The sequence below is a fragment of the Rhinatrema bivittatum genome, chromosome 10, assembly GCF_901001135.1.
Source record: "Rhinatrema bivittatum chromosome 10, aRhiBiv1.1, whole genome shotgun sequence".
In the NCBI taxonomy this organism is placed as follows: Eukaryota; Metazoa; Chordata; class Amphibia; order Gymnophiona; family Rhinatrematidae; genus Rhinatrema; species Rhinatrema bivittatum.
In genome coordinates, this window is record NC_042624.1 from 8,804,902 (window position 1) to 8,826,130 (window position 21,229).

Sequence of the window (21,229 nt, forward strand, 5' to 3'; positions counted from 1 at the left end):
AACTGAATCATGTTCTAAAAAGGAGAAAATGTAAAGAAAACGAGAATCGGATAATGGAAAAAGCCCTTTATTGAATTTCCATTATCCGATTCTCGTTTTCTTTACTGCTACACAGCCAACTGGATCGGCTTGCGACTTGTTTTCTGGGTCCATCTCTAAAAAGGAGAAAATACACTGAAAATTCTTCTACATTACCTAACAACTGAATTCCTGTGCAAGGGTCTCTCTCTTTCAATCAAACCCAAGCAATATTAGTTCAATTATCAGGCAGGACATTACCTGGCTATAGGATCCTGCAAATAATTCAGCTACTTGTGCAGTCTCAATAAGAAACTAAGCCAGTGGCCAATCATTTTTACCATTTCCTTCAATTTGCATGAAACTTAGGTTTATTATCTAACCCAAGGTAACACAGAGTTAAAGAAATGATTTGGACACCAAGCAAGAAAAGGTTCAAATCCCACTGCCAGTCCTTGACACCTTGGACAAGTCACTTCACCCTCCGCTGCCTCAGATACAAACTTAGGAGTGGGAGCCCTCTGGGGACAGAGAAATAACTCCACTACCTGAATGTAATCCAAAAGCAAATGTAATGGCAAAAGCAAACATAAATCTAATAAATAAATAAACCAACTGCCTTGAAAAGTGTTCCAGGGTTTGGAAGGAGTTTTCTGCAGCAGAAGTGCATGTGCACACAAAAAACATAATTACGCTAACATTTATGGTCCATCAACTGATCTACTGGTTTATAGGGGGGACCTGCCTTGCCTTCCTCTACACTTGAGCTTTCAGTCTAACAACTTGCTTCAAGCCATTTATGATGGGAATCTAAAGCTCATGCACCATGAAACTTCATTTGGTTACAAGTAAAAGCTGGGTGCACGCAAGGTTTTTTTTGTCTGCCAGAAGATTACAATGGCATCACCAATCCTGTCTAGCAGGGAAGATCTGCCTCCACGATGTCAGACAGATTGAGCCTCAAACTCAGGAATCAGGTGGCACAGAAGTGAAGATGGAAGGAGTGTGAGTATCTGGATTTCCTTGCAGAGCTTGGTCTTCAGCTCATCCAGCCGTAGGGGCATATAAAGTGTGCAGAGAGAGGAGGGCCAGGGGAACGTGCAATAAGACAGGAAACCCAAATCTCATAGCCGAGAGGCTGTCCCTGGGCCAATCACGTGCAGCACTATAGCCAGCAAGAAATCGAAGCAACCAAGTGAGTACACGGTCTTGGGACAACTGGCAGTCAGACAATGTGCCAAAGTAGCAGCCGACGGGCAGAGGGCCAGGAATTCATGTCGTCACTCTGTCCTCTTGTCGTCACTGCAAGCAGCCCAGAAGTGAGGGGAAAGAGGGGAAGAAGAGATGGAGAGACATGGGAGAAAATAATAAAGAACAGACAGAGAGACAGAGATGCAGATGACGAACCAAGAACAGTTCATCAGGAGGAAGGCAAAGAGAGAATGAGAAGAGTAAAATGAGGAGATAAACCGTGTGAAACGGATTTGTGACCTTTGGTATGGTAATGGACTCCAGGGTCTAGCTTTGAGAACAGAATCAATGGGCGGACACCAGCTGCATTACTTCTTCACACAGCACTCTTCAAGGGAAAGGCATCACCACGCAAAAACAGTTCATCTCACATCTCCCTTCTGCGCCTCCTTTAGGGAAGGTCTAAAGCTGTTTAGAAAACATCTTAAAACATGGCTTTTGGAGCAGGCATACAAAGACTGCACTGGCTAATTTATTTCCACCTACACTGTACAACTTTAGATTTTTATTTATATGGATTATATTAGACCACAGTTTTACCTAATAACAGTTTTTCTAATTAGTCAAGTTTTAGAATTCTATTTTTTTTTAATCTTTTTATTAGTTATTTATAGTTTTTATGATTATTGAAGGCTTGTATTTAATTAATTCTTAACTTTTTATTACGGATTATTAGGTAACAAATTATTGATCCTGTTTTTCTATGTGTTTAATTAATTTATTAGATTTAATCTCATTTATTATTTTACAGTTTTAATAATGTCTATGTTTTATTTTATTCTGTTTGTAAACCGTTGGGACGGCCCGCTCCAAACATCGGTATATAAAAGCCTAATAAATAAATAAATACAATAAAATAATTAAAGAAAGTGAGAAACATCAGGGCCTTTTTCTCAATGCCGTACATATCACAGCCGACTGGAGGCAGCTAGTGAAGAGCTGATTTTGTAGCAAAGCAAAAAATCACTGAAAGAGGTTTTCCCTATAATACCCTGAAGTGGGGAGACTGCCATCACACTGACCTGCTGAAGGGAAGTCCACCCCAAAGGTATTGTTCATCCAATAGAAAGCTATCACCTAGGCCTGCCCATAATCATCACTAAAAGCGGCTCAAGCAGTGCAGAATTACCTGGCAAAACCGTTATGAACTTGTCTTATTACTTCTGAATTGCTTAGTGCCAGACCCTTCATCTAGACAAAAGAGAAAAGGGGGAGAGGGAGAAAAAAAAAGAAATTAAAAGTCAGAAATGATGATTTCCACGTGCGACGGGCCAGCAGGGCTTTGTACTTACAGCTGCATCAAAGCTGGTGGAGAATTCCTTGAACTCAGACAGCGTCTCCCCGAGGTGGATATCCGAATGGCTGCAGTTCAGCAGCACGCTGACTATAGCCTGAGTAGCGCAAGCATTATTTATGACCTGAAAAAGGATTAGTTACATACGTTGGTTAGAAACCTTCCAGAAAGGTTGCCATGTTAGTCTGCAGTAACAAAAATAAAAAACCCAAAGAGAGACATCTGACGAAGTGAACGCTTTGCCCCTGGAAGTTTCTAGTCTGTCAGTGCGCATTGTGTCACAGTCTCTGTGACCTGGCTGGTCAGGCTGAAAGGAGAGCAGATGTCCGTCAAGTCCAGCCCTCTGACTGCCCAACACTTCTACCCGCCTGTTAATCCCAGGGAAGACGGAGCCCTGGTCCCCCCAAACACTGTACCCGCAGCAATCAAAACCGTTTTTAAAGATGCTAAACAGTCCTTGCCAAGCGCCACCCTGCGATCAGCTCAGAATCACTGGAGAAGCACGTTTCCCTAGCATGCAGCTGGGATCAGACTGACCTGTATCTTTTTTTCTCTAACACCCTGCCCAGCTTGTCTTCTGCAGCTGGCCCTGCTTCTCCCGGCAAGGCAGGCCCTCGTTTTACCACTGGGTAAAATACCCACTTCCCTATAAAGCAGGGACATCTATTGCCCTTGATCTCCAGAACAATCATCTGCCAGAGCCCCATAGGATCCTTTGATACATTTGCATAGAATAATTAGATGTCCTCCAGCATTTTGCTTCTAATATATATATATAACTATGGTTTCTTCATCTTTCAGTAAATGTGAACTCCTGGGTCCTGCCCTTATAAACAGGACACATTAAGGTCTTGGTGATGCAGCATAAAATCAGCTGCCGCTCTCAGAAGGGAGATGTGGGTCTCAATCCCTGGTTTTTTAAATTACTAGTTCATACAGTTCAACATTGAATGTGAAAGATTTTATTTCGACCATTTTGCTTTCAAACTTTAGTCCACAGCCTGACACTGCCTCCAGCGCCCCCTCTCTCCTCTCATTACTTTCCTCTCAAACACATCCCGCTCACTTACGGGCTGATGCAATGTGGGCACACTAAAAACGGGCGTCCCAACCGGGCGCCCATTTTCCTAACGCAGACCCATACACCTCTCCCGGACCCGTGATGAGATACACAAATGAACAGCTGCATTGAAAAGGACGCTGGAGGGGGATCTTGTGCACCCCTAGTGCGTGCTTGGCATCAGGCGCCCGGGAGAGGTGGCTGTGCGCACAGCTATGGGTTAGGAAAACAGACGCTGGTAAACTAAGCATCCGTTTTCCTAACCTGACCGCCGTCAAAACTTTTTTTTTTATATTGCCGCTTTCTGTGGTTCCCCCTACTTAGTATCATGAGGATATTAAGTTGGAGGAACCACAGAAAAGCAGTATTTTCTGTGGCATTCGAGGCTTCAATGCCTCAAAACTTAACTCCAGCTCTGGGGATGTGTTAATTTTTGAGGGTTAAAACATGCGTGTTGGGTTGGTTTTTTTTTAACATCGGGTGTACTAGCTAATAGTCTCAATAGCATGGCATTTACACGTGATGAGTGCTATTAGCTAGGCGCAGATTTGGATGCGCGTTTTGGATGTGCTAATTCCATTGCTGCATCGGGAGCTATTCTAGTGCATCCAAAACGCGCGTCAAGCTGTGTGCTAGGCTGAGCAACTGTATTGCATCGGCCCCTTAGGGTGAAATACTTCCAAGAGTGAATGTCATTGCAACATACTGCTAACCACATATCTGAAAATACACTCCTGAAAACATACTGCCTCCCTCCCAATAAATTGTATTTACTGGGGGCTACTGCTCTTAGCTGTGCTGTAACTCCCATTTGCCCTAGATTAGAAGAAAACCCTGGGCTGGATGAGACGTTTTCCAAGAGGCCCGAGCACAGGAAAGAATTCCCAAGTATAAATTCTTTAGGAGACAAAAACCCTTGGACAAAAACGTCAGACCAGACCCAAGTTTTGGAGTCAGCAGTGGTAAAGGTCTGCAGCAATACAGTCAGACTACGGAAAAGGTAGTGACAGTCAGATGTTAAGCAGCATTAGAGAGACAGTGCTCGTTCCAGAAACAGAGGCATAGGGACCACATTTCATCTATTCAGGAATCAAAGTAAAATGTATCTTGCCTCCCACTTAAGCCATTCAATTGGAAAGGGTTAAGAATTAATTGTAAGGCCTCTGCCTGAAAGGATCACATGGGAGGGGATAACAGTAACTAGGAGCTACCTAATAAGGTTTTTAAATGGATGGTTATGGCATAGAGAGCAAATAAAACTATGATCGTACTCCCAGTCTTACGCAACTGCCGAGTTTCCTAAGTTGGAAAGACCAGAAGTCCATCATGACTTGATCTACATGCTCACCTCTGAGAAAATTTTACTTTCACATAGCAGTTAGCCATGGTAGCAAAACCTGGGGCTAAAAGATTTTAACTAAAGAGCCAGCCATGAAGAGTAGTAGCGAAGGGGAACAAAACACTGAAGAAGCGCAGGTCACTGCAAGGGAAACCTTACAGGCAGAGGAGCACTGAAGGATTCCGTCTCCAAAGGCATCCCAACGCCACCCTACCCATTTACTATGCATGTTCTGCACAGACGTAAAACTCGTCAGTTTATCAAGTCCATGACCCTATGGTGCACCTACCAAAAATGTGCTAAATACAAGTTAAATACACCTATAGACGCACCTTATTCACACAGTTCCTCCTATGAGGAAAGACTAAAGAAGTTAGGACTGTTCAGCTTGGAGAAGAGACGACTGAGGGGGGATATGATAGAGGTGTTTAAAATCATGAGAGGTCTAGAACAGGTAGATGTGAATAGGTTATTTACTCTTTCGGATAATAGACTAGGGGGCACTCCATGAAGTTAGCGTGGGGCACATTTAAAACTAATCGGAGAAAGTTCTTTTTTACTCAACGCACAATTAAACTCTGGAATTTGTTGCCAGAGGATGTGGTTAGTGCAATTGGTGTAGCTGTGTTTAAAAAGGGATTGGATAAGTTTTTTGAGAAGTCCATTACTATTAATTGACTTAGAAAATAGCCACTGCTATTACTAGCAAAGGTAACATGGAATAGACTTCGTTTTTGGGTACTTGCCAGGTTCTTATGGCCTGGATTGGCCACTGTTGGAAACAGGATGCTGGGCAGTATGGCATGTTCTAAAAAAACAAACAAACCCATGCCTTCTGTTAAAGGTAGTAACTGCTGCTCCATGCAGGTTACTCCCACGCTTTCTGTTAAACATAGTAACTGCAATTTAGAGGTTACCCCCCCCCATGCTCTCCCTTTTGTTTATAATACTGGTGGTTATTTTGATTGTATATTTTTATGGATGTTGGCATGTTAACCACCTTCAATTGATGATAGAGTGGCATATAAGTATCTTAAATAAATAATAAATAACAGCAAGAGAGGGAGCCGATTGGAAATTTAGTAGGGTACGATGTGATACTTGGGCCAAAAATTCTTATCTTCCACCAACTCCTAGGTTCGCCTCCTGTAATGCAGGTTTAATCCAATCTTCTCTTCCCTGCATTTGTCCATTGTGGCCTTCCTCTGTAACCTGCATTGATTCCAGCCACTTACCTTCCCATCACTATCAGCATAGATGCAAACTCCTTTTGTGATAATTCATGGCACAGCTGGTTTCTGGTTATATGTTATTATAGCAGTAACCCTACTTAAACCTCTCAAAATATTTCCTTTCTTGCTTCCTCTTTAGGATAAAAACAAGATCAGATTTCAAGAAGTCTACATAAGTAAAGAGGAGCACTGAGAAGAGAGGATCACCTTGCTGGTGGCTGAAAGGAATCAGTAAGTTTTTGCTTGGGAAATTTTCTTTTTTAAAAGTATTGGGACGAAGTTAACTATTGGGGAATATTATTTAGTGTGTTTGTGCTTTTAATAGTCAGTAAGGCAGCTAATAAGCAGTAGTTAGTGTGTTTATTTTTAATAGTTTGTAAGGCAGCTAATAAGCAGAAGTTAGAGAGTTTGTATATTAAAAACAAACAAACAAAAAGAAAAAAGGTAGCCAGAAGCTAGAAATAAGCTACGAGCAGTGTATACCTAAGTAAAAAGGTTGAAAAGTTCAGTTCAGTTACTCACCTTGGAAAAGGTGTTGAGGTAGTGTGATTTGGTTTGATTAGGTACCAACATTTGTTAATCAAGAGAGCAGTGAGTCATTCTGGCTGACTAACTGAAGTTAAACTAGAACAAAGGGGAAAGCTGACAGTTGCTCAGCAGCGCATGGTTCAGAGGGAGGTATCTTCAAAGGATACTAATGATGCATTAGAATTAGGGCATCCCGACAGTGAGATTCCAATAATTAGAAAAATAGTCCAAGTGCCTGTAACTAAAAACTCACCTGAGTTAAAAAGTTCTAACTTATCCCTATCAATTAAAAAGCAGAATGAAAAATCAAACAAAAAACAAACTTTGAAATGTTTGTATGCTAATGCCAGAAGTCTAAGACGTAAGATGGGAGAATTAGAATGTATAGCAGTGAATGATGTCTCTGAGATGCCAATTAAGTCTATGACATGATGGAAGGACGACAACCAATGGGGCAGTGCTATACCGGGGAACAAATTGAATCACAATGACAGAGAGGAGCACCCGGGAGGCAGTGTGGTGCTTTATGTCCGTGATGGCATAGAGTCCAACAGGATAAACATCCTGCATGAGACTAAATACACAATTGAATATTTATGGGTAGAAATCCCTTGTGTGTTGGGGAAGACTATAGTGACAGGAGTATATTACCATCCATCTGGTCAAGATGGTGAGACGGACAGTGAAATGCTAAGAGAAATTAGGGAAGCTAACCAAATTGGTAGTGCAGTAATAATGGGAGACTTCAATTACCCCAATATTGACTGGGTAAATGTATTATCGGGGCATGCTAGAGAGATAAAAGTTCTTGGATGGAATAAATGTCAATTTTATGGAGCAATTTGTTCAGGAACAGACAAGAGAGGGAGCAATTTTAGATCTAATTCTCAGTGGAGCATAGGATTTGATGAGAGAGGTAATGGTGGTGGGGCCGCTTGGCAATAGTGATCATAAAATGATCAAATCTGAATTAATGACTGGAAGAGGGACAGTAAGCTAATCCATGGCTCTCGTGCTAAACTTTCAAAAGGGAAACTTTGATAAAATGAGAAAAATAGTTAGAGAAAAACTGAAAGAAGCAGCTACAAAGATAAAAAGTGTGCTAGAGGCGAGGTCATTGTTAAACAATACCATCCTAGAAGCACAGTCCAGATGTATTCCACACATTATGAAAGGTGGAAAGAAGGCAAAACGATTACTGGCATGGTTAAAAGGTGAAGTGAAAGAAGCTAATTTAGCCAAAAGATTTGGCAAAGTTTCTATTGTTAGCTTTGTATAACATGACATGGTTTCTATGAAATCTGATTTAAGAAGTGTATTATTATTCGTTTTGTTTTATTATTATTATTATTATTATGTATGTTTTTATGTATATCGCCTAGGCCTTGCAGTGTTAGGCGATTAATAAATCTATTAAATAAAAAATAAAAAAATAAAAGATCTTCATTCAAAAATTGGAAGAAGGATCCAACAAAAGAAAATAGGATAATGCATAAGTGTTGGTAAGTTAAATGTAAGACATTGATAAGACAGGCTAAGAGAGAATTTGAAAAGAAGTTGGCCATAGAGACAAAAACTCACAGTAAAAACTTTTTAAAATATATCCGAAGCAAAAAGCCTGTGAGGGAGTCAGTTGGACCGTTAGATGATTGAGGGGTTAAAGGGGCACTTAGAGAAGATAAGGCCATCGAGGAAAGATTAAATGATTTTTTTGTTTCAGTGTTTACTGAAGAGGATGCTTTCATGGGTAATGATTCAGATGAACTGAACCAAATCATGGTGAACCTAGAAGATGTGGTAGGCCTGATTGACAAACTGAAGAGTAGTAAATCACCTGGACCGGATGGTATACACCCCAGGGTTCTGAAAATCTAAAAAATGAAATTTCAGAACTATTAATAAAAATTTGTAACCTATCACTAAAATCATCCATTGTACCTCAACACACAACAGGGGTGTGGCCTGCTGGTTGCGGCGGTTGCTACCCCTGATTGAGCTGGATGTTCACTAGGATGGCGCTGCTCTCTGCATTGGTGGAGGGGTGGAAGGGAATTGGGGCCGGAGGGTGCTGGAAGCCAATAGAGACGGGTGGGAGGGAGAAAAAAGGGGGGAAAAAAATGGATAAACTGCGTAGCTTGCTGGGCAGACTGGATGGGCCATTGGTCTTCTTCTGCCGTCACTTCTATGTTTATATGTTTCTATATGTTACCTGAAGACTGGAGGGTGGCTAATATAATCCCAATATTTTAAAATGGCTCCAGGGGCAATCCGGGAAACTACAGACCGGTTAGCCTGACTTCAGTGCCAGGAAAAAAAGTGCAAAGTGTTCTAAATATCAAAATCATAGAGCATATAGAAAGACTGGTTTAATGGAACAAAGTCAGCATGGCTTTACCCAAGGCAAGTCTTGCCTCACAAATCTGCTTCACTTTTTTGAAGGAGTTAATAAACATGTGGATAAAGGTGAACTGGTAGATGTAGTGTATTTGGATTTTCAGAAGGAGTTTGTCAAAGTTCTTCATGAGATGCTTCTAGGAAAAGTAAAAAGTCACGGGATAGGTGGCTATGTCCTTTTGTGAATTACAAACTGGCTAAAAGACAGGAAACAGAGAGTAGGATTAAATGATCAATTTTCTCAGTGGAAAAGGGTAAACAGTGGAGTGCCTCAGGGATCTGTACTTGGACTGGTGCTTTTCAATATATTTATAAATGTTCTGGAAATGAATACGAGTGAGGTTATCAAATTTACAGATGATACAAAATTATTCAGAGTAGTTAAATCACAAGAAGATTGTGATACATTACACGAGGATCTTGCAAGACTAGAAGATTGGGCATCCAAATGGCAGATGAAATTTAATGTGGACAAGTACAGGGTGTTGCATATAGGGAAAAATAACCCTTGCTGTAATTACATGATGTTAGGTTCCATATTAGGAGCTATCACCCAGGAAAAAGATCTAGGCATCATAGTGGATAATATTTTGAAATTGTCGGCTCAGTGTGCTGCAGCAGTCAAAAAAGCAAACAGAATGTTAGGAATTATTAGGAAGGGAATGGTTAATAAAACGGAAAATGTCATAATGCCTCTGTATCACTCCATGGTGAGACCGCACCTTGAATACTGTGTACAATTCTGGTCGCCGCATCTCAAAAAAAGATATAGTTGCAATGGAGAACGTAAAGAGAAGGGCTACCAAAATGACAAAGGGAATGGAACAGCTTCCCTATGAGGAAAGGCTGAAGAAGATGGGGCTGTTCAGCTTGGAGAAGAGACGGCTGAGGGGGGATATGATAGAGGTCTTTAAGATCATGAGAGGTCTTGAAAGAGTAGATGTGAATCGGTTATTTACACTTTTGAATAATAGAAGGACTAGGGGGCATTCCATGAAGTTAGCAAGTAGCAGATTTAAGACTAATCGGAAAAAATTCTTTTTCACTCAACGCACAATTAAGCTCTGGAATTTGTTGCCAGAGGATGAGGTTAGTGCAGTTGGTGTAGCTGGGTGCAAAAAAGGTTTAGATAAGTTCTTGCAAGAGAAGTCCATTAACTTCTATTAATCAAGTTTACTTAGCTAATAGCCACTGTTATTAATTGCATCAGTAGCATGGGATCTTCTTGGTGTTTGGGTACTTGCCAGGTACTTGTGACCTGGTTTGGCCTCTGTTGGAAACAGGGTGCTGGGCTTCATGGACCCTTGGTCTGACCCAGCATGGCAATTTCTTATGTTCTTAACAGCCTATAGAGGACAACAGAACATGCACAAGAGTGCGCAAAAATGGCCACTGCGGCGTGCAAGAAAAAGCTTAAATGCAGGGCCTAGCCTACTGGGGGCTGGTCAACCCACCAGGCTGCCCAGTTTCCTAACCTCACGGGAATGGGAATGAACGTCGGCATGGTGTGCCAAGAACGGAGGAAGTCCTGAAACCTCTCTGTCTCTGATTCAGAATACACTTTCTCCTTTTTCTTTTTTAAACTTTACCTGAGCTCAGCGCTCACCGACTGAGTACAGATACGGTCTCCGGCTGCGGGAGGAGAGGGCATCTGCCGTCACTGCCGTGCTCGGCCTCCTGCACCCGCTGCCTTTCAGCTGAACTAGCAGCTAAGTCCACCCAGGAAAGGAAAATTAGTTTCTTACCTGATAATTTGTGTTCCTGTAGTACCACGGATCAGTCCAGACCATGGGTTGAACATCCTGTCCAGCAGATGGAGACAGACCAAAACTGAAAGAGTATCCTATATTAGGACAGAGGCTACCCTGCATCCCTTCAGTATAAACATTATCAAAGCAGATATAACCCGTAAAAGATCAAGCAAGCAACAAGAAACTGATAAATTGAACAACTGAACAATTGAAAGAATTCTGTATAAAATCGCTCTTGCGTAGGAAATCATTTTCATCTAGTAGATGCTTCCGGTGCCTTAAAGCAATAATAGGAGATTCAGGTATCCGAGAACCTGTAAGAAAAAGAAACTTCGAGCGGACGAAACAGATCGAGCACAGGAGGGCGTCTGGACTGATCCGTGGTACTACAGGAACGAAAATTATCAGGTAAGAAACTCATTTTCCTTTCCCTGTACGTACCTGGATCAGTCCAGACCGTGGGATGTACCAAAGCTTCTCTAAACAGGGTGGGACCGAGACGGTCCCGCTCGAAGAATCTGCCGCCCGAAGGAGCCAAAACCTGGAGCCTGTACATCAAGGCGGTAATGACGAGCAAAGGTATGCAGAGATTTCCAAGTTGCTGCCCTGCATATTTCCTGTGGAGAGACAGACTGACTCTCCGCCCAAGAAGTGGCCTGAGAACGCAAGGAGTGGGCCTTTAAGCCCTCCAGAACCCATCAACCCTTACAGATATACACCAAAGCAATATCTTCCTTTACGAACGAGCAATCGTAGCCTTAGAAGTCTTATTACCCTTATTTGGGCCACCCCAAAGGACAAACAGATGATCTGAGACCCGGAACTGATTTGTAACCTGGAGATAGTGCAGTAAAACCCGTTTTACATCCATGCGCCGGAGATCACCACCAGATGTGTTTGCTATGTCTTAGAAGAAAAAGCCAGGAGTTCCACTGACTGATTGACGTGAAAGGAAGACATGACCTTCGGCAAAAAGGAGGGTACCGTCTTGAGGGAGACCCCTGAATCAGAAAAATGTAGGAAAGGTTCCCTGCAAGACAAAGCTTGGAGCTCCGACACTCTTCTGGCGGAACAAATGGACATCAGGAAAACAGTTTTGAGAGTCAAATCCTTAAGTGTAGCCTGCAGTAGAGGTTTGAAGGGTGCCTCGCAGAGAACCCGAAGACCCAAGTTAAGACTCCACGAGGGACAAGTAGCCCGAGCCAGCGGATTCAAGTGCTTGGCCCCCTTGAGGAAACGAACGACATCCGGATGAGCTGCCACCGTGTAACTGTCAATGCTGCCTAAGAGGGAGCCGAAGGCAGAAACCTGCACCCGCAAGGAGCTGAAAGACAAACCCTTGGAGAGACCGTTCTGAAGGAAGGAAAGGACCTGGGATACTGGAGCCTTACGAGCCGACACTCCCGATGCGGCACACACATTTTCAAAAACCTTCCAGACCCGGACATAAGCAAGAGAGGAAGATGGCTTCCGGGCCCTCAACAGTGTGGATATAACTTCTTCCTTATAGTCTTTCTTTCTCAATCTCCGCCGTTCAGAAGCCAGGCAGCTAGACAAAAGCGATCTGCCTGATTGAAAAATACGGGACCCTGCCGGAGAAGGCGTAGAAGATGGCCGAGGCGGAGAGGGCCAGCCGTCGCGAGATTCACCAGATCCGCGAACCCACGGTCTGCAGGGCCACTCGGGTGCCACTAGGATCCTGAACATCCTTCAATGCCGTGGCCCCCACCACCGGGATGGTGGTGTGCTTGGTAACCGCAGAGACGGAGGAATCCACCTTGGGTATCTTAAGCAATTCCAAGCAGTCCTCAGGGAGAGTACAGAGCTTGTCCATTGCCCTACCCACTTGGAGTCCCGCCTCTGGAGACTCCCATTCCCGAAGAAGCATCAGCTTGTGCATAGGATGGAATGGGAACGTACGTGGAGGAGCCCTAAGTCCCACCAGGACCAGGTCCACTTTAGCGGGCATAGTGGCTGTAACAGTATCCTCAGGGGGCACCTCAATTCCCAGCTCCTTCAAAATGAAGGGAATGAGCGGTTCCACTTCCTCCCTTTGAACTAAGCGAAGCACTCGTGGGTCGGCCCCCTCGAGGGAGGGGCCTGGAAGCAGGGAATCAATATCCTGATCAGGAACCGGCGGCGGCCGGGGGCAGCGGGACCCCCGGCACCACCCTGACCCTAATGGAACCCTGCCCCTCTGACACCGCAGGAGGATGCAGAGATGAAACTCACTGGCTCTTCGCTGGAGGGGGGGCCTAGGGGAAGGTCCTCCTCCTCCTCCTGCAGGCTAGCGAGATAGGATTTGTGCATGAGAAGGGGAAGGTCAGAAACCCCCTCTGGGAAATGTGCGGGGCTCAAATCGGAGAATCGGGCTCACCTCCCTCCTGCAGCCTCGATTCCGCAGCAGGAACTGTTCCCAAAATGGCCGCTGTTCCCGCGGTTTGCCGAGCAGGGAATGGCCTGGCCACGCGGCATGTAGCCCGACCCTGGGTCGCTGGTTTTGCGGGTGCCGAGGAGGGACCCTACCCACACGGCAGGCACCCGGAGCAGAGCCCGCCGCGGGAGAGCCGCGTGGCAGGCTCCCCGCAGACAGAACCAATGCTGGAACGCGGCATCAGCTGAAAGAAAAAAATGCCGCAAAAAGAAAAATCAGCTGTGCTGAGCCCTGCCGGTAAGCGAGTGCAGGTACTGAACCCTGCACACTGCCGGAGCTGTCCTCTGTCCTTAAAGAGTTCTTGCTGATTTGCTTGGCTTTCATTTATTTATTTATTTTTTATATTCTCAGCAAGCACAGGGGAATAAACTTCCCTGCCAAAAGCCCGAGGGATGACACTTCTCGGGTATAGACAGCCAGCAAGGAGGAGTGACTGGACCACCAGTATCGCCCCAAAAGGTCACCGGGAAAATGGGGAGCCTAGGCTGATGAATCAAGGGGCAAGCCCCCTAGGCCCCCAGCAGAGAGAGGAGATAGAGCTGTCTCCGAGAAAGCAAACAGAGAAAACTTTCAAACTTTTTTTTTTTTTTTTTTTTAATTATCAATAAAAACTAATACTTGCTTGATCTTGACAAATAGAGAGAAAAAAATCCCCACAGGGAGAAGAAATTAAGAAGGGGAACCGCAGGTTCAGCTGCCTGCATCTGCTGGAGACAGACAAATACTAAAGAGATGCAGGGTAGGCTCTGTCCTGATCTAGGATACCCTTTGAGTTTTGGTCTGTCTCCATCTGCTGGAACAGGAGGCTCAACCCAGTCTGGAGTGATCCGGGTACGTACAAGGAAACTCAGCTACCGGACCACGGCACACCTGTGAGGGACCTCAAAATTGCCTCAGAAATTCTCAACTGGGGGAGGGACCTTTAGGTATTACCGCAGGAGAGTGAAGCTTTCTTTTCCTGAATTTAGAATTTCAAATTTCTCCTTTCAAAAACCTCAAAGCAATCCCCCTAGGGAGATGCACGCTCACCATCTGCTGGAGACGGAGAATACTGGCAGGCTGGGATCACTGTAGGTTTATATATATGATCCATCTCACTCTACTGGAAGGGGAGCACAAACCCACTGGTCCTGAGTCCATCTGTCTATACGCTAGGAAAATATTTGTTAGCATCATCATTTAACTCCCCCCTGAAAAGCCATGCAGCTGATCTGCACAGCAATGAGGGCACAATGCAGGGGAGACTCCTGTTCGCAAGAGCATAAAAGGACAATAGAAAGGAAAAGCAAGAAAAGGCACGAAGCAGGAGCTAGGAAGAACCCCAATTCCCCTTTAAGAACATTTTAAATCATCTGAAATTTCATATTTATTTTGTTTCCAAAAACTGGAGAGCGGGAGCACAGAGAGGCTGCAGCATCGTCAGTCGCCAAGTATTTCAAAATACCTATGGAATAATAGGCACAGAAAGAACTCTTGGCTCGAATTTTTCACAAAATCTTAGACAAGGGGCTTTCTTTACTGAACTATAACGCTGTGTATTTGTTATACAGGGAGGGTGAGGTTGAGCTCATTTGACTTACTGTACCTGCTTAGCAAAAAAAATGGTGTCAAGTCGAGAATCTTGAACAATGGAGCCAGCTGGTTCTTCCCCCGGCTGCCACTTGAAGAGGAAAATCAATCCATGAACTGGCCTGCAAAATAAAAGCGAAAAAAGTGTCACTGGCGAGACAAAAAGTGCCTCGGTGGCATGCCAAGAGCCAGAGAGCACCACAGCCCGGGGAAAGCAAATATATATATTCACAACTAGAATGAGAAGAAAGATCTAATCAGTGAATGCTTCCGATATGTCTGTCCGGAAAACTACTATGCAATTGTAACATCTAGTCCCCTGATGTAATATTTGTTCCATGTGAGAGGTCAGTGTGGGAAGTAATGGAGCACCACTGTGCACACGTGCTTGTTGTACAATGGCGATATAAGAACATGCCATACTGGGTCAGACCAAAGGTCCATCAAGCCCAGTATCCAGGGGATAAGTCCCTGACACAATTCCAAAAGGTAAAGAGATTCCATGCTGCTTATCCCAGGGATAAAACAGTGGATTTCCTCAAGTCTAACTTAATGATGGAACTTTCCTGCAGGAAAATGTCCAAATCGTTTTTTTAAATGCAGCTACACTAGTAGCTTTCACCACATCCTCTGGCAATGAATTCCAGAGCTTAATTATGTATTGAGTAAAAAAATATTTTCTCTTATTAGTTTTAAATATAACCCAGTAACTTCACTGTGTGTCCCCTGGTGGTTGTACTTTTAACAGCACAAACAATGCCAGATAAGTAAAACCTGTACATGGCAGAAGGAATTAGACTTTTTTTTCCCCCTCTTTTACATTTTTATCCAACCACATGTAAAACAGCTTCTTATTCTGTAAGATACTGGGAAGGGACCTATCGCCTTAACGGGGCTGAATCAGTACAAAAGCTACTCCCCTGTAGGGTGGGAGGCTGCTCGTGGCCCACTTAGTGCTGCCCTTGTGAAGGCTGCATCTCCCCTGGCCTGAACATCCAGCAGTAGAACCTGGAGAAGGTGTGTAGGGAGGACCATGTTGCCGCCCGACAGAGACTGCCTGGGCCCTTGTAGAATGCGCCTTGACCTGTAGAAGTAATGGTTTTCCTGCCTCTATGTAGGCAGCATTAATTACTTCTTTGATCCAGCGGGCTATGGTAGCCTGCGATGCCGCTTCCCCTTGTTTCTTCCCGCTGTGAAGAATGAACAGGTGGTCAGTTTTGCGCAAGGATTCTGATTTCTTCAGGTATCGGACTAGGATTCTGCCGACATTCAGGTGGCGGAGGCAGCGTGAGTCTTCCGAATCCCTGTGCTCATCTGGTGATGGTAAGGATATGGTCTGGTTCATATGGAACTGGGAAACCACGTTCAGAAAGAAGGATGGTACCGTACGCAGCTGTATGGTGCCCGGGGTGAACTTGAGGAACGGTTCCCGACAAGATAATACTTGAAGTTCGGAGATGCGCAGGGCTGAGCATATTGCGATCGGGAATGCTGTCTTTAAAGTCAAGAGACGTAGAGACAGTGCGCTTGTTGGTCTGAAGGACTCCCCTGCTAGGAAGTCTAGTACTAGGTTGAGGTTCCATAGAGGAACTGGCCACTTTAGTGGTGGTCGAAGTTGTTTGACTCCTTTCAGGAAGCGAGACACATCAGGATGAGCTGATAGTCTGATGCCGTCCACTTCAGACCTGAAACAGGCCAGTGCTGCGACTTGGACCTTGAGGGAGTTGAAGGACAACCTCTTCTGCATGCCATCCTGTAGGAATTCTAGGATCGTGGGAATCTTGGCTGTCCTCGGGAGGAGACCGCGGTCTTCATACCAAGCTTCGAATACCCTCCAGATCCGTATGTAAGACAGAGATGTGTAGATCTGGCGTGCCCGAAGTAGGGTGTCAATCACGGCTTTTGAGTAGCCACGTTTCTTTAGGCTAGTCCTCTCAAGGGCCATACCGTAAGAGAGAATAGAGCCGGGTTTTCGTGGGAGATCGGTTCCTGCTGAAGAAGGTCCCTGTATGGCAGTAGACATAGAGGATTCCCTGCCAATAGTCTTCACATGTCTGCGTACCATGGTCTTCTTGGCCAATCCGGGGCGACTAGTAGGACTAGTCTCTTGTGGTGTTCTATCTTGTGAATGACCCTGCCCAGTAGTGGCCAGGGTGGGAAGGCGTACAGGAGGCTTTTCTCTGGCCAATTCTTGGACGAGAGCGTTGATTCCCTGAGATTTATTTTATTTATTTAATACATTTCTATACCGTTTCACCATTACATGAATGACCAAAGCGGTTCACAAAATTTCCCAAAAAAAATAAACTCTTAAAAAATACTGTTTTAAATTAAAGAAAAAGAAAATATAAAAACATAATAATAAAAGCTGAAAATATACGAGATTGTGGTTCTCGTCTGCAGCTGAAGAATCTGAGAACTCGGGCATTGCGACAAGTTGCTAGTAGGTCCATGGCTGGGAGACTCCATCGATTTAATATCAGCTGGAAGGCTGTGTCTGCCAGCGACCATTCCCCTGGGTCTAGGTTTTCTCTGCTGAGGTAGTCCGCAGAGATGTTGTCTTTTCCCGTGATGTGGGAGGCCAAAATCCCTTGTAGATTTATTTCCACCCACTCCATGAGGGGGTCTATTTCCAGAGACACATGCTGGCACTTGGTTCCTCCCTGTCGGTTGATGTAGGCAACAGTTGTTGCGTTATCCGACATGACTCTGACGGACTCGCCTCAGAGTCTGTGGCTGAATCATAGGCAGGCTAGTCTGACCGCTCGAGATTCCAGGCGGTTTATGTTCCATCCCACCTCTTCCTTGTTCCATTGTCCCTGGGCCGTCAGTTCCTGACAGGGGGCTCCCCTCCCTCGCAGGCCTGGGTCCGTGGTGAGCAAGATCCACTTTGATGCGGATAGGTTTGTGCCTCTGCTTAGGTGTTCTTCCTGTAGCCATCACTAAAGCTGCTCCCGAACCTCTGTCGGTAGCTGGAGGTGAATTGAGTAGTTCTAGGACACTGGATTCCATCGAGACAGTAGGGAATGTTGTAGCAGCCGCATATGGGCCCTTGCCCACGGAACAACTTCCGGAGTTGATGTCATGAGGCCGAGGACTTGAAAGTAGTCCCATACCTTGGGGCAGACAGAGGTCAACAGTTTTTGTAATTGACCCGTCAGCTTCCTTCTCCGTGTTCTGTTTGATATTGAACCGGACTCCCAGGTATTCTAATGACTGGGAGGGCTGTAGACAGCTCTTGGTTGTGTTCCCGACCCACCCGAGTTCTTGTAGTAGATTCTTGGCTCTGGTGGTTGCATGGCGACTCTCCCCTGGAGACTTTGCCCTGATCAGCCAATCGTCCAAGTAAGGATGTACCAGGACTCCTCCTTTCCTCAGAGCTGCCGCCACTACTATCATGATTTTGGTGAAGGTTCTGGGGGCGGTGGCTAGTCCAAAGGGTAGCGCCCTGAATAATGATGGCCCAGTATCATAAATCACAGGAAGCGCTGGTGATGTTGATGGACCGGGATGCGAAGGTAGGCTTCGGATAGGTACAGGGAGGTTAAGAATTCTCCCAGTTGTACCGCCATTATAACGGCGCGTAGGGTTTTCATGCGGAAGTGTGGTACCTTCAGGTAATGGTTGACGGTCTTTAGGTCTAGGATGGGCCAGAATGTTCCTTCTTTTTTGGGAACGATAAAATAGATGGAATAGTGGCCAGTATTTTGTTGAAGCATGGGCACCGGGGCTATTGCCTTCAGGCTGAATAGTCTTGCTAGTGTGGTTTCCACTGCCAGTCTCTTGAAGTGGGAGTGACAGTGATCCATAAATTTGTCTGGGGGGATGCTTTGGAATTCCAGCGAGTACCCCTCTCGAATGATAGTTGGGACCCACTTGTCCGACATTATCTCGACTCATCTTTGGTAGAAGAGGGTAGGTATCTCCCCTATGTCTTCTTCCTGTGGATGGGTCTGCGTCTTCTCATTGTGAAGTACGGCCGGGGCCTGCCCCTGAGCTTGCTCCTCTCTTAATGTGCCTGTTCCGAAAGGACTGAGACCTTCCTGAAGAACGAGGTGCTTGGGACTATGTATTCTTGTAAGGTTTAAAGTGCTGCGATCCTATGCTCTTGGTTCTTCTGGGGGAGGAGCGCTGATATGTTCTTTTGTTCCTGTCCTCAGGTAATCGGGGTACTGGAGATTCACCCCATTTGTTGGCTAATTTCTCCAGTTCACTCCCGAACAGGAGGGATCCTTTAAAAGGCATTTTTGTGAGGTTCACTTTTGAAGTCGCGTCAGCCAGCCAATTCTGGAGCCATAATTGTCTTCTTGCCGCCACTGTGGCGGCGACACCCCTGGATGAGGTTCGCATGAGGTCTGCAGTAGCTTCAGAGAGGAAGGAGACCGCAGGCTCCATCGCTTCTCCGGGCATGGTTGCAGTTCTGGCGAAGATCAAACAGGAACATGCCACTAAAGTGCAGCAGGAAGCAATTTGTAGCGTCATTGCTGATACATCAAAGGACTGCTTAAGGATGGCTTCCAGCCTTCTATCCTGGGCATCCTTCAGTGCCACTCCCCCCTCCACTGGGATCGCAGTGCGTTTTGAGACTGCACAGATCATAGCATCCACTTTGGGAAAACATAGAAGTTCCTTAACCATGGGTTCCAGCGGGTATAGGGCTTCTAGTGCCCGCCCCCTTTGAAAGTGGCCTTTGGAGCATTCCATTCCAGGTCAATCAGTTCCTTAATGGGCTCCAACATAGGGAAATAGCTTGAGGCCTTACGGAGGTACACCAGCAGGGGATTCTTCTTTCGCTGTGGACTCCATGCCTGGAAGACCCAGTGTCTTCATAGTCTGAACCACAAGGGTTGGTAATTTGTCCTTGTGGAAGAATCGGAGCATGGTCCAGTATGGCTCATCCCTGGGCGAATTTCTCCTTCTTCCAGGGAGTCTGTTTCGTCCTCTGAGGTATCTGGATCCCCCATCAGAGAGGCATGTCTCGAGAAGCCCGGAAGGTACCAGGAGTGACTTGTGCTTTTGGCTGGATTTGAGTCAGGTGGGCAGCAGGGGCTGGTTGTGCCTGGACAAAGGTTCGCAGCCCTTTGAAAAATTCCACCCAGGAGAAGGTTCCTGGATCCATGTTGATCCCAGGAGGGGTTGTAGTGGTAGCCCCGGAGGAATTTTCCTGCGGGGGCGCTGAGCTGGAAATACTTAGGTCCAGGATGCCATCATCAGTGGTACCGGATCCTTCTCCTGGCTGTAGAGGGTCTTGATTTGATTCTCCCTGGTTCTGTCTGCACTGTTGGCACAGGAGGGATTCCAATCCATGCTGCGCGGCTCTTAAGTGGCAGGCAGGGCAAAGGAAGGGTCCCTTGGCGGTGCCATTATTTGTGTGTGTGTAGGGTTTAGGAACTCGCCCACGCGTGGAGTTATGTGCGTGGATGCGCTTAGTTGTGAGCGTCGGATGCACAGAAGTTATGTGCAAGTTGTGCATGCAGGCAACGGAGTTTGTGTGAGCGGCACAGTTATGAGCATAGTTGTGTGTGGGGCCTAGTTGTGTGCATTGCTGTGCGCGCGGCCTAGTTGTGCCGCTGCTGTACACACAACCCAGATGTGTGCGCCGCTGTGCGCTCACCCAGTAGGTAAGTGTTTAAGTTAGGCGCTTCAGGCCTCTGGCTTGGCCCACGCATACTGCCGGTCGGGAGGTGAAAATGACAACAATGACCCCGAAGACAAGATGGCGCCCCCCCCCCCCCGCCCCGGAGGGTCTCCACGTGTGTGGGCCCTCGCACCGATTTGGGGCCTGCCCGAGGAGGGCTACTCAACCCGATTTTAAAGCCTTGTTGGAGGAAGGCTGGTACGGCTGTTCGAGCCTTTGACACCGGAGACTTAGAAGTAAAGGTTTCTACCTTACCCGGTCTTGGTGCTTACCGGTCGCGTGCCAGGCGGTCTCCAGCTGCGGGGGGAGAGGGAAATAGCTTCATTGCTGCACTCAAATCTGCACCCGCTGCCTTTCAGCTACCCTGGGGGCTAAGTCCATGCCGGGAATCGGCCATCGGACCAAGGCTCACCTCTGAGGGATATCAAGAATCAACCTCAGGAAAGTCTCAACTGGGGAAGGGCCCGTTAAGTTTCACCGCAGAAGAAGCGGGGCTCTCTTAAGGTAAATTCTTTCTTCTTTCTTGCTGTAAATGTTACACTATTCTTGTTTGGGAAAGTGTCCGCATCTGCTATGGAGACGGAGAAATACTGAAGAGCTAAGCTTCCTGCACGGGCATATGTAGGCTGATGTCAGCTTTGAAATCTGACTCAGTCTCCCATCTGCTAACAGGAGAGCACAATACCCATTGGTCCCGAGTCCATCTGGCTACACGCTAGGA

The 21,229-nt window shown here is 45.8% G+C and overlaps 1 protein-coding gene across 5 annotated transcripts in view; it reads right to left on the bottom strand.

Moving 5' to 3' along the window:
• UCHL5 (ubiquitin C-terminal hydrolase L5) overlaps positions 1–21,229 on the bottom strand; it is a 166,977-nt gene that overhangs the window by 131,227 nt on the left and 14,521 nt on the right. For all 5 annotated transcript variants that reach the window (XM_029618537.1, XM_029618536.1, XM_029618535.1 and 2 more), the window contains exons 3-5: positions 14,887–14,992; positions 2,562–2,687; positions 2,399–2,460 (exon numbers count right to left, since the gene is read on the bottom strand). In XM_029618537.1, coding sequence (XP_029474397.1) covers positions 2,399–2,460; positions 2,562–2,687; positions 14,887–14,992 — 294 coding nt within the window. The remainder of the gene's footprint in view (positions 1–2,398; positions 2,461–2,561; positions 2,688–14,886; positions 14,993–21,229) is intronic.